Source organism: Macaca mulatta, chromosome 9 (assembly GCF_049350105.2).
Source record: "Macaca mulatta isolate MMU2019108-1 chromosome 9, T2T-MMU8v2.0, whole genome shotgun sequence".
Taxonomy (NCBI): Eukaryota; Metazoa; Chordata; class Mammalia; order Primates; family Cercopithecidae; genus Macaca; species Macaca mulatta.
Window position 1 is genome coordinate 1,093,514 of NC_133414.1, and position 12,937 is coordinate 1,106,450.

The following is a 12,937-nucleotide window of genomic DNA, read 5'->3' on the forward strand; positions in this document are numbered from 1 at the left end:
TTGACACCTCACTGTACCTAATTATTCACAGAGCAGGCGTCAGCCAGTCAGGAGGCACATGCACAGGCTCTTCAGGGGAGCGAAGGCCTTTCTGGCCGAAGGATTCCCAGCTCCCCTCCAGGGATCCTCGCACAGCCGGCCCTGCTGTCCAGACGAACGGCTTCAGCACCTTCCACGCTACCTCTGGGCACCCGAACAAGAGCTACAGGCTCATCTTTTCTCCTCGAGAGCCCTTCTCAGATAATATTTTGTAAGAATAATTTTAGAAAAGTAGCACCTTCACCCCTGACCCAACCAAGCTAAACCAATCCCTGCCTAAAATGAGCCTCTTTACATATTTCATCAAAACCGTGCTTCCTGTATCCCTACTGACATCTCAGAGGAACCCAGGAGTTTATTTTGTAATTATCATATGGAAACTTCAAGTATCTGGAGGCCATACCATGAAAGAATTGTTAAAACTATTAAGACTATGAACCACATTACAGATAATGGAGATATTCCATTACAATTACCATTTCATTATGTGGTAACACACAATTTACAATTCTAACAATTTTTACATGTAGAATTCAGTAGCATGAAGCACAATCACACTGTTGTACAAGCACCACCACCAGCCATCTCTAGAACTTTCTCATCTTCCCAAACAGAAACTCTGTTGCTATTTAACACGAACTTTGCATTCCTCTCCCCCAGTCCCTGGCACCTCACCTTTCTACTTTTGGTTCTCTAGAGTTTGACTACTCTACGGATGTCATGAAACCACTCTTGTGAAAATGGTAACTGAGGAAATTATGACAGTGGAAGGGATCAGACCTAACTAACTCCATCTTGCTTCCAATCTTTAAGCTGTCCTTGTTCATTCCTGGTGTAGGCCAAACTAACCTTGGGAAGGAATTCAGCTCACAGTTCAACTCTGAAACAAAACTGATAATAGCCCTTTCCCAAAATGACCCCCTTCTTGCTTGGGGACCAGTCTGCCTTTGCAGGACTAACAAATTAGCTGCAAGATTAGAAATTACCGGTTAGGGGTCATACAGCCTCTGGTTCCAACAGTCTGAACCTCCCCAAATTGCCCCTGGGGATAACATCACTATCATAAAACCTAAGATCGGTGCTGGAGGTATTCTGCAGACCTTGCACTGGATGGAACTGCTGACACCACCCAGACAGGTCATCTGGCTCAGCCAGTTCTGGGAACCCACCCAGGAACAGAAGACAGCAGGAAAAACTCACTTTGATCCCCGTTTGAGTCCACCTCCAACCCAACCAATCAGCACTCCCCACTTCCCAAGCCCCCACCCGCCAAGTTATCCTTAAAACCTCTGAACGATCCTGGAACACTTGGAGAGATTTGAGTAATAACAGAACTCCAGTCTCCCGCACAGCCAGCTCTGCGTGAATCACTCTTTCCATCGCAATTCCCGTCGAGATAAATTGGCTCTGGCTAGGCAGCCAGCAAGTGAACCAGTTGGGCAGTTACGCTCATAGGAGTGGAATCACATAGTACCTGTTTTATGTCTGGCTTATTTGACTAGGCATAGTATCTTCAAGGTTCATCCATGTGTTATGTGCCAGAACTTCCTCCCTTCTGACGGGAAATCCACACCTAGTCCTTAGATTTGGGGCTGCTTCCACCGTTTGGTTTTGTGAATCGGCTGCTATGAGCCTGAGTGTACTCAACTCTCTCCTAGACTGTTTTCAATCCTTCTGGGTACACACCCCGAAGCAGAATTGCTGGATTACACGGTAATTCCATGTTTAATTTTTTGAGGGACTGCCATGTTTTTCGGAGAGGCTGCACCATTTTACATCCTCACCAGCAGTGCACGAGGGTTCCAATTTCCCCACGTCCTTGCCAATACGTGCCCTTTTCGGTGGTTTGGTCATTGCCATGCTTCTCGGTGTAAAGCAGCGTTTCACTGAGCTTTTGGTTTGCTTTTCCCCATCAGAGATGCTGAGCATCTCTTCATGTGTGTATCGGCCACTGCCAAATCTTTGGAGAAAAGTCTACTCAAGTCTGGCCCATTTAAACATTTTTGTTGTTGTTGCTTCTTTTGGTGGTGGTGGGTTGTAGGAATTCTTTAAATATTCTAGATATTAATCTGTTGGCAAATAATTTGCAAACATTTTCTCCCATTCTGTAGGTGGCCTTTTCACTTCTCTCTATAGTTCTTCTTGATGTACAAAAATTTTTAATGTCAAATCCAGCATCGTGAGGTATCTTCCCTATATTTTCTTCTAAGGCATTTTCTTTACGTTTTCTTCTAGGTTGTGGTTTTAGCTCTTACATTTAGGCATTTGATCCATTTTGAATGAATTTTTTGCATATGAATTTTTGCACGTTAGGTAAACATCCAACTTCATTCTCTTGCAAGTGGATATCCAGTTTTCCCAGCGCTGTGTGTTGGAAAGGCTGTCCTTTCCCCATTGAATATCTTGGCACCCTGCTGGAAATCACTTGTCCATATACACGAGGGTTTATCTCCGGGCTCTTTATTCTGTTCCATTGGTGTATACGTCTGTCTCTAAGGCAGTACACTATTGTGATTATTATAAGCTTTGTAGTAAATTTCATAATCAGGAAATATGACATCTACAGTTTACTTTTAAAAGAGGCCAAATGTGTTCAATAAAAAAATGGGAAAGAATCCCAGTCCATGGTCTCCTGGACCTGCTGCAATCTGTTGAACACGCCCCACAGCAGACTCATGCCTTTATAGTATTGCTTAAGTAATCAAAGCTCATGCTTCTGTTGGTTTATGGAGCTCTAAATGATGTCTTTATGTAATTCACTTGGAGTCCTTTAGGTAGGATAACCTAACCTTTGGGGCACGTAAAGCATATAGGTAAAAAGCTGTACATATAAATGCAACAAAACCAGGTTCTATACCCAGCTCCACATCTAAACTGGGGCATAAGGCATGGGCAAGACCATTACCTGCTCAGGATGTAACATTAGAATGGAGATACCATTAATAGTATCTGTCCTGTGTAACTTACCAGGTAGCAGTTAAGAAGGAAAACTTGCTTTCCAGTGGAAAGCGGAGGTGGCGCTGAACTCTGCAATGTTTAAACAGTGGGCATCTTTTCCACACAGGACTGTGTGTTCTGTAGATTCAACAATGTAAGGTGCACTTACCCTATCTCCAGGCCGCACCATGGGTTCCTGCTTTGTGCCTAATTTGTGCAGGATGCTGTAAGCGACCTTCATACTCCTCGTCCACAGCTTGCCTATGAATACAAGTCACAGACAAATGTGCATGTTAAGCCACACAGAGAGCACTGCTTCCGCAAACCGAAGTCCAGGGCATGAGTCCCCTCTGCTTCCTGTATCTTGAACTGGGGGCAGCTGAGCAAAGGGGGAACTGGTAGGCGAGAATGCAAAATGAGTGAAAGTAGAACAGGGATTCTAAAAACAAAGCTTCAGGAGAGAGAATGAAAATAAAAAGTGAAAACCAAGTGTTGGCCTGTCTTCTGATCTGTGATGTGGGGGCCAGCGGTGGGGGGAGCTGACAGTGCACACACCGTCACAGGGCTGGGATCTGCCCAGCTGAAATGACACTGCCAGGGAGCAGGAGGGCCCCAAGAACCTTCTCCCTGCAGATCCAAGCTCCAACTCATCCTGAGTCCCTGGAGTCAAGAGGAGTAAAAGCAATGACTCCAACTGCAACAGTCAGAGCTGCCCGGACGCTGGAACAAGGCCGGCACAAAACAAATCCCCTCTGAGTGCACGAGGTGCCTGTAGCAAAGCCCCTGAAAACACCGATGGTCAGCACAGAAACCGTGGGGAAGGTTCTAGGGAGGAGAGTCCTGTGGGGCCACCGCAACAACGTCACTGCCACAAAGTCACGCCCGGTGACACGTCCCTCATCCACAGTCGGTCCCACGGGACTGAGGAACACAGCAGAAAACCACCTCAAGAGGCTCCAAACTCAAGTCCTGTGTTTCTCACCTTCAAACTTTCCTAACCTCAGGGTTTTAGGGTTTTTAATGATGAATCCTTGGATTCAGATAAAGATAATGGTAAATATAACAGTCTGAGATCAAATAACAACGCCTTTAAAGCCTAAAATGAGTTCTTAAATTACACAATGGCCTTTTACAAGCTAGTCTCAGAGGCTTCAGCTGCGAGAGCTTCTCGTAGTCAAGGTGTTAAAAGACACGATAATGCTTTAATAGTGTAATAAAGGTAACAGCAATCTTAACTATTTTGTTTCAATGCAATCACTGTTTTAATCTTTTCCCTATTTTAAATGTAAACGCTAAATCAGATTTCGTTGTTTACAACACAGTGCAAATTTAAAAACCCTGAATTTGTTTATTTCCTATGGGAATGAGGGCTCCTCGGGTATTATTATTTGTTTACCACAGTATTTATCCCTTGCTAATGAGAACATGAAGAGAATGATTTTTTTTTTTTTGTTCTAGTTCCTAGGACATGTCCTGGTCATAGTATGGGTTTAGCAAATGTTTCTTCATTTTACTAATGTCACAGGCAAGCTGTAATGAAATACAAAGTTACAGTGTGCATTCTAGCATATTCTTGAGCACTTTTGCTAGACACACTTTTATTCATGTACCCTCCTCCCGTCTTCCTTAGCTCCTCATCCTCAACACCATAGGTAGTCTTCAAGACTGGCAGCTTTACAGTCATCTGCAATTCTATTTGGGGATTTTATTTTCCTGAAAACGATCACTGGCTCATTAGATGTAACTTGGAGTATTTCTTCCCCAACAAAAACTATTATTCTGTGGCTTCGGATTTCTTTAATGTGAATAAGATTAGGGAACTATTATAGTTGGGTAAACAATAACAATCAATTCATTGCAATTGAGAGAAAAACAATGTGTTGCAACTGAATAAATCAATTACACTCGATTAGCACCATTCTAGTTTGTGAAAATTTCAACTTCATTCTCAGCTAAGAGTCTTGACATCCTAAGTTCACACAGAAGCTAGTTAACAATAGAGAGTTTGATAAAACACATGCAAACTTTTGGCAAAATTCTTGAAATATATTTGGTATACTTCTCAAACAGAAAAGGCAAGAAGTTAAGCTGCTGATATAAAGATACAGCAGTTCTTAACTGATTCTTAAAGGAGATGTGTGTGAGGTCAGCACTGTTGTATTAGATATTAATTGTAATTTCACTTGGTTTGGACTGAGGAACAGGCAACTGTACACAGTGTAACTGGTGAGGGGAGAAGTAGTGGGTGGCGATGGGCTGAACCGGAGCAAGCCCGGGAAGGAGGCGGGAACTTGAGACACACCATCAACTATGCAAAAGAGCAGCAAGGCCACAGAAGGGTGGCCCAGTGCGCTGCTAGCTCAAGCGTGTAGATTGCTCGAAACACCTGGAGTAATAGGAAAACCATAAATAAAACATTAAAAGGGAGATGAACATGAGCATCTGGCTTGGTAGGAACGCAAAATGAATGTGTAGGTCTCTCCCGAAAACCACAGAGGCAGAGTGTAGCGCAGAGCTGCTGGACGCAGGACGTGAAGGGCAATTAACGGCACAGCGTGACTTATTTTTACAAGATTATGAAATGCCACGGGTAGTCTAAGGTGGAAAACAGAATTATAAGATGTTCCACAAGTTTACTGACTTGTGGCTTTCATTAGCCACCTACACTTTCTATTAATGATCCTAAGTTTATCAGCTGGGAATTCTGCTACCCCAGCGCTTCGTAGGAAGCTAAATTTGGGGGTTGAGGGGAAACAGCAGGAGCTTAGAGAATACAGCCCTTCAGTTACACCAGGTTACTCAGTATTAGAACAATTCTCATTCGACGAGCTTGTTTCTGAGTCATCTCAGCAACAGCCAATCATTCGTTCATCTACATTAGCATTTCTGTGCAGAGGGAGCTTTCCACAGTGTTCACTGCCTTTTCATCTGATAAGCTGTAATCTTACATTTGGAAATGTGTCACTTTCTTATATTCCTTTAACAAGTAAAAACCAAGATCAACCCACGGCCTGCAATTAATGTGGGTAATTAAAATACAACAACATATAGATGATTTAAAAACAGGAGTTAAAATGCATTGGTTGGGGGCACGAGTTCTGATGACTCCAACTTTTCATATGAATATTCAGTCTGTGTCTTACGTCTCCCATTTATCTTAACCTTGCAGGAAGGGGAAAGACGCCAGCACTGTTCAATGTTCCAGCAGCAGAGAGGGGCGATCCTTCTGATCGAGATCATAAGCCCCGTGAGAACTGTGTCTTATTCGTCTTTAATTTCCTAAAACTTAGTCCCATGCCAACGCATACTGCATGCTTAAAATGTCCAAGTGAACGTGTGTTAGTGCTCAGAGTGAACGCACGCACCCGGAAGAGCACGGCTGCTCCTGGAATTCCTGGCATGTAGGCGGGGAGGCCTCGGAGGCCATCAGCTGTCATGCAGCAGTGACTCCAAGTACACAATTAGCTCCAGGGCTGAATTTGGCCGGAGATGAGGGTCACAAAGAAAAGTCTTTCATCATTTTGACTGAATAAAACCTATTTCTGAGGGCATAATTTTAAAAGTAAAGCTTATGCTTCATCATGGATGACACACACTATCCATTTAAAACCACTGAATGAAGCCATAAAAGCAAAGGAGCTACAAAACACACGCTCCCAAACCCAGTATGCTCCTAGGCCCAAATCCCCCATCTGTCGGTGAAATGCACAGGTCGACAGCTGCCGCCTCCCGGAGCCCCACCCCGAAAGGCTGGGCTCTACTTAGATTCCATGATTCAACAGAGCATCTGGCTTTGGGCCTCCATGGCTAATGGAGAAATGAACTCCTTTCCTACCTGCAATCAGAAAAGTGTTGTGTTATAACAAAACCTAAAGTTAAAAACAAAACCTGCGAACAGACAACAGGTGGAACGACGTACTGTACCATGCCCAAGAGCCTAGAATTGAAACAGCTATGTTTAAAATTTGGAACATCACACACCAGGGCCTATCATGGGGAGGGGGGAGGGGGGAGGGATTGCACTGGGAGTTATACCTGATGTAAATGATGAGTTGATGGGTGCAGCACACCAATATGGCACAAGTATACATATGTAACAAACCTGCACGTTATGCACATGTACCCTACAACTTAAAGTATAATTTAAAAAAAAAAAAAAGTCAAAAAGAAAAAAAATAAAATAAAATTTCAACTGTCAACATAAATCTCAGACATGCAGACATAATGAACCATTTTGGTCCTTTAGTTATTTTCTTATCTTTTGAAAACTCGAATTTTTTAGAGATGGGGTCTTGCTCTGTCACTGAGGCTGGAGTGCAGTGACACAATCATAGCTCAATGCAGCCTCGAACTCCTGGTCACAAGTGATCCTCCTGCCTCAGCTCCCAAGTAGCTGGGACTATAGGCACGAGCCATCATGCCAGCTTTTTAGTTACTGTTTTCTTTGTAAAGCTGAAGCAAAGAGAAAATAGCCTGACAATCTGCTCCTCCATGGTCTCTTATCCACAGAAAAAAAGAGAATGCATTTCTCTGCTATCGTTAACCATGTGCAAAAGTTTTCAGGCTGTATTAATTGTACTGAAGACTTAAGGGAAAGGTGGTTTCTCTGGCCTTCTGAAAAAGTCCCTTGGAAACCGATTTTGTTTCTTCTGAGTGATACATATCTGAAAGCTTAGACAGATTTTTCTAACTACCAATCTTTGCTGAAAGCATGCATTTCAATAAATCACGTATGTATTTAAGAAAATCTAACATCTTATTAAGAGTTATGGTCACTGCTTCAAGCAGCCATTTCTGGTTTTAACTCAAAATATATTTAACAAAATAACTTTCGAGATTCCATTTATTTCTGTGCCAGAAACATAAGGCAGCTTAAAATCCATCAGTCACCAGAAGTAACCGACACTGAGCTTTGTGCGTTCGGGAGTGGCTGTGCGTGGCCATGGGCAAAGGGCAGAGGGTGAGCCTCGGGATTACTGTGAGGATGTGAACGGACACTGAGCTTTGTGCGTTCGGGAGTGGCTGCGAGAGGGGGTGGGCAAAGGGCAGAGGGTGAGCCTCGGGATTACCGTAAGTGAGGATGTAGAGGGGCTTCCCGTTGGTGTCCATGGTGGTCAGGCAGGGCGCCTTGGGCGAGATGGTGCCCCACCTCTGCAGCGCGGCCTCCAGCGACGGCGGCCAGTTCGTGACCACGCCCAGCTGCTCTCCACGCATGGCCAGCATCTGGGCCCCCTCCGGCTTTGGTTGGTTCGGATCTGGTTGTTGAACTAAATCATTTGAATACAAGAGGTTATGAGAGAAATGCATCCACATTAGCGTGGCTACTTTTTGTTCTTTATAAAGAAGCCAGGAGATTTATACTTAAGGTGCACATTTATTGGCTGATAGAAAAGCATGCTTTTCTACAATTGGGGTCTATACACAAGCATCACGAATGCTGGTAAAAAATCAGTTCTTGTAATTTCCAAGGCAGCATGTAGGTGGAGTGCTTAGGTGGACCTGGACACACCTGCAAACTGACAACAGGTGGAACTGAGCAGCATACAGGCAGAGAGCCTGGAATTCAAACAGCCATGCTGAAAATTTCCATTATCAACATAAACTAGTGATTTTGGACCCCAAATTGCTTAAATCTTGCTAAATTATATTTTGTCCTTAAAGATTAATGGTACATTTATTTTCCGAGGCAGGGTCTCTCTCTTCTGCCTTGGCTGCGGTGCAATGGCATGATCACAGTTCCCTGCAGCCTCGACCTCCCAGGCTCAGGTTATCCTCCCACCTTAGCCTCTGCTACAGTCCTAGCCTGTAGCTAGGACTACAGGCATGCACCACCATGCCCAGCTAATTTTAGTGTGTGTGTGTGTGTGTGTGTGTGTGTGTATACATATATATATATTTTTTGTAGAGCCAGGGTTTTGCCATATTGCCCAGGCTGGTCTTGAACTCCCGGGCTCAAGTGATCTGCCCACCTTGACCTCCGACAGTGCCGGAATCACAGGCATAAGCCACCGCACCTGGTCTGAGCTGTACATTTAAATCTGCTACAAGTACTCTGAATAACAGCAACACGGAGCGAGTATTTTCCTGAGTAAAACTAAAATCAGTGCATCATAAATACCACCTGCCCAATCCTTGCGAGAGGTGAAGAATGGAAATTATCTCTTCCATTTCTGGAACAGACTTGTCTCTCACTTTATGACTGAGAAGAAAACCGGCCGCTTTTACTTGTGGTTTAATGCATAAGATAATAAGGAGCTCAAGTTTGCTACAATGAGCAGTTCTTGTGCTTTGTTTCAACTTTAAGTTGTTTGTCTAAAAAGACCCAGGAGCATTTGGGGGCAAAGGCAGCAGCTCCGGCATCTACAAGGAGCGGCAGGAGGAGGAGGAAGGAGGAGGCGGCACCTAACACGCCTGTTTGCTGTGAGCGAAGGATTTCCCCAGTTTACTTGTTTTTCTGTATGTTTATACTTTATTTGTATTTCTATACTCTTAGAGTTCTTAGAGAGAGACCTGACCTGGGTAACGGAACAAAATCACCTCCTGCAGAGGACGACTAACAACCAGGTTTAGAAACCTGCCAACACCGAGGCTGCCTGGGAACATCACCTGCTCCCTATACCTGGGTTCCCATTATCCAATGAATGCCAAGATTACTGCTCTTAAAAAGTAAAATAGCCCTGCAGAAAAAAACGTCATTGCTTATGGGACCATAGGAGCATCTGGAAGAAACACGTGGGAAAGAGTTCTCTCACCTTCTAATAATTCTTCAAAGTCATCGACAAAGAATTCTCGTAAAGGTGGTCGTTTCGGTCGTTTGAGGGTATTGACGAGCTGCTGGATTTTTGCTGACACCCGGCTACTTACTGGTACTCCTGAAAAACAGGAACCAGTGGGTGGGGGAAGCGATCATCACAGCTTCAACGAGCACCCACAGTCCCACAGCCCCCCTGCCCAGCACGGCTGCAACAGGCTGGCGTCCTTCTAGACGCCATCCCGGGAAGGGCCTGAGGTGGTCATGCTGTACAGTAGCCCTGCGGCTACGCAGGAGACAGGACAGAGATGCATCGGACCCGAACGTCTCCCACGTTCCAGCATGCGCTGTTCTGCCGGTCATGCTGGGAAGAGCCTCAGGACCACATGCTTGACCCCGGCTCTGATTCTCAGGACAGAACTGTCATCTGCAGAGGGCAGACTCCTCATTCTCACTGCCCCAGGTCCCCCTTCTCAACAGGGCGAGACCATCAGTGGAGCAGTAAGGCCTTCACTGAGTCTGTCTCTCCAGGGACCGTCAGCATTCGGCCTCACGGAGGCACGAGAACATCGGGCTGGTGAGTCACGTCTGGAACCCCCAGCATCCCACAGCCCCGGGCTCGGGTTCCAGCACCACCACGTCCAAGCCCTGTCCACTCCTAATAAGGCTGAGCTCCTCACACATGTTCCAAACCCACGCAGCTCAGCCCACACACAGGCAATGCATCCTCAAACACAGAAGTTAAAGTCTCTAAACTCAAATTTTTGTGTAACAGAATACTAGCACATACCTATCCAAGTGGACTGAGAAAAACCCCATTTTATAATACTGTGCTAATTACAGCAAATGCTGTATCACTCTGAAAATCAACTGATTTAATAAATGAAAAAGTCAGTTTTCAAATTTCAAGATAAATCAATCAAATAAATGAACAAGACAGAGGATCAAGACACTGATGCTCCAACTAGATCGAAAGCGTCCTCCTCAGGCACACGCTGCAGGCCAGCAGGACCTGGGAAACCATCAGCCAGAGTTGTGGGCCTGGACGGTGCAGGGGTCTCTGCAGGTGCAGCTGGCAGGCCATTCCCTCACCTGAGGCAGAGCCCTTGTTCGCCCCTGCACTGGACCATAAAAAACAGACCTCAACATTTGGGGGGAATAGAACAGAATTCAAGGAAATTTTTTCTATCAAGAATTTTTAATCAGTGTCTCAAAATGCTCTGTGGGCACTTTCAGAATTGAGACATTAAATATTTCATATCTCTGAAAATACAGAAAAACACACAATCCAGATCTCTCAACATCTAAGCATAGTATTTTCCCATTAAATAGCCCAACTAATTTGGTTCGGACCAATCAGACCATCCCCGCCAGGCTACGATTCTCAAGCTTAATTTGGCAGACGTCAGAATCACCTCAGGGCCCCCAGAACTTCTAGCTCATGACGTCTGGGGTGTGGCCCAGAACCACCCTCCCAGCGAGGGCCCCTGTGGGTTCTGGTGTGGGAGGCTGTGACACATCAAGACGACACAATACACCACGCAGGATTTACCTGGGAAACAAAGGCGAAGATGACAGACTTGAAAGATGACATAGTTACTAAAATGACCGTGACAAGAGTAACAAAAACGGCCAATTTACCATAGACTGAACTTATCAGAGAACTAAAGCAAATAATGACACAGAAAGGCATTCCAGCAAAAGTCATCGCACCAGCAACCAGGGCGATTTCAAGTGCACTAACTGGACACTTGCAAAGCCACGGCCGGGCTCTGCCTCACCTGAGGATGCAGCGGTGTGCCTGTTGGAGCTCAGATAGGCCTCCCTGTCCACTGTGCCTTTTGGGACTCCCACAGGCCTCCCTGTCCACTGTGCCTTTTGGGGCTCCCACAGGCCTCCCTGTCCACTGTGCCTGTCCGCGCTCCAATAGGCCTCCCTGTCCGCCTGTGAGTTCCCTGCACCACAAGATGAGGGCACACCAAGGCTGCTCCATGCAGCTTCACACGGGGGCATTGTATTTCATTCACTGCTAGGTTCTACACTGACTTGTATGATCCCGGGAAGGACTGAGACTTAAATAGAACAGGGGCTAGGTGATACAAACAGCTGCTGTAATCAGAACGTACCAAGACCAGGCCACGAGGAAGGAAGAAGCCCTCGGCCGCAGCCTGTTACCAAGTCGCTGACATCTCTGTCCAACATGGATAAAAAGACCCTTTTTCCTCCTAAGTCTAAAGTAACATTATCGGCCCATCTGACAGTAATTCTGTTGTACATTTAACTTCATCTTGCTCTTCTAAGTGACTGTTCATGGTCTTAACACCTGTACAAGAATTTCTCAGTTGCTGAACCACTGTTAGTTATTCAGCAGATAAAATGACAGCAGACTATACCCCAGGAAGAAACACACCCAGCCACGGGCACAGAACGGGACATCAGCACAAACCGTTTACCAGAAAAAACGCATCTCTGCTTTGGGACGTACCATCCCCGGTCTCCATGAGCTCGGCGTTGCCGTACTTGGGCGCTGTCCGGGACCCCGTGGAACCCTGTGGTCTCTCCACCTGTATGGAGTGCTCTGAGGTGTACGTGGTTACGTCAGGAGGTGCAGAATGATTTTCTGTAAAGAAGCACATCATGAGTGTTTCTGGTGGTTGTGGCGTTTGCTCGCAGGTTGAGCCATAGCTCAGGAAGAGACCAGAGCACAGGCGCTCACCCTGGGGGTGTCCTGAGAAGCCAAAGCCGGTCTCAGCCACGTCTGCCACAAACATCCGGCACAAAGGGGGACCCCAGCATAACTCATGTTGCCGCAAATGGAGCAGAGTTCAGTGAAACCTCAATTTCCTAACAGGAGCCACATCAGCGGCGTTTTAACTAGAATAACGCTAGACCGGCGATGGCAGGGTGTCGGGAACCCTGTGTGTGTTCACGGAAGGGTCCCGTTTCCTGTCGGCCACCGTCGACACAGCCCAGGGCTCTACTCATGCTTTGGAGCCCAGGGCCTGGAAATGGAAACCCAGCTCTGGAAACTTCTGGGGATTTGAGGATGTCCCTTAAGCTCTCCGTGCCTCAGTTATTCATCAAATGGGAACAGTAATGGCCATGACCATGTAGGGTAGTTGGGTGGATTGCATGAGCTAACACATACACAGTTCATAGGATTTTCTTTATTAAAGGGGGAAAACATCAAGAACTATTATTATTTGTCTT

The 12,937-nt window shown here is 45.7% G+C and overlaps 1 protein-coding gene across 4 annotated transcripts in view; it reads right to left on the reverse strand.

The window, feature by feature from the left end:
• The window catches only part of DIP2C (disco interacting protein 2 homolog C), a 374,224-nt gene that overhangs the window by 119,538 nt on the left and 241,749 nt on the right, over positions 1-12,937 (reverse strand). For all 4 annotated transcript variants that reach the window (XM_077945649.1, XM_077945648.1, XM_077945646.1 and 1 more), the window contains 4 exons: positions 12,213-12,347; positions 9,729-9,848; positions 8,046-8,243; positions 3,146-3,237 (listed from right to left, as the gene is read on the reverse strand). In XM_077945649.1, coding sequence (XP_077801775.1) covers positions 3,146-3,237; positions 8,046-8,243; positions 9,729-9,848; positions 12,213-12,347 — 545 coding nt within the window. The remainder of the gene's footprint in view (positions 1-3,145; positions 3,238-8,045; positions 8,244-9,728; positions 9,849-12,212; positions 12,348-12,937) is intronic.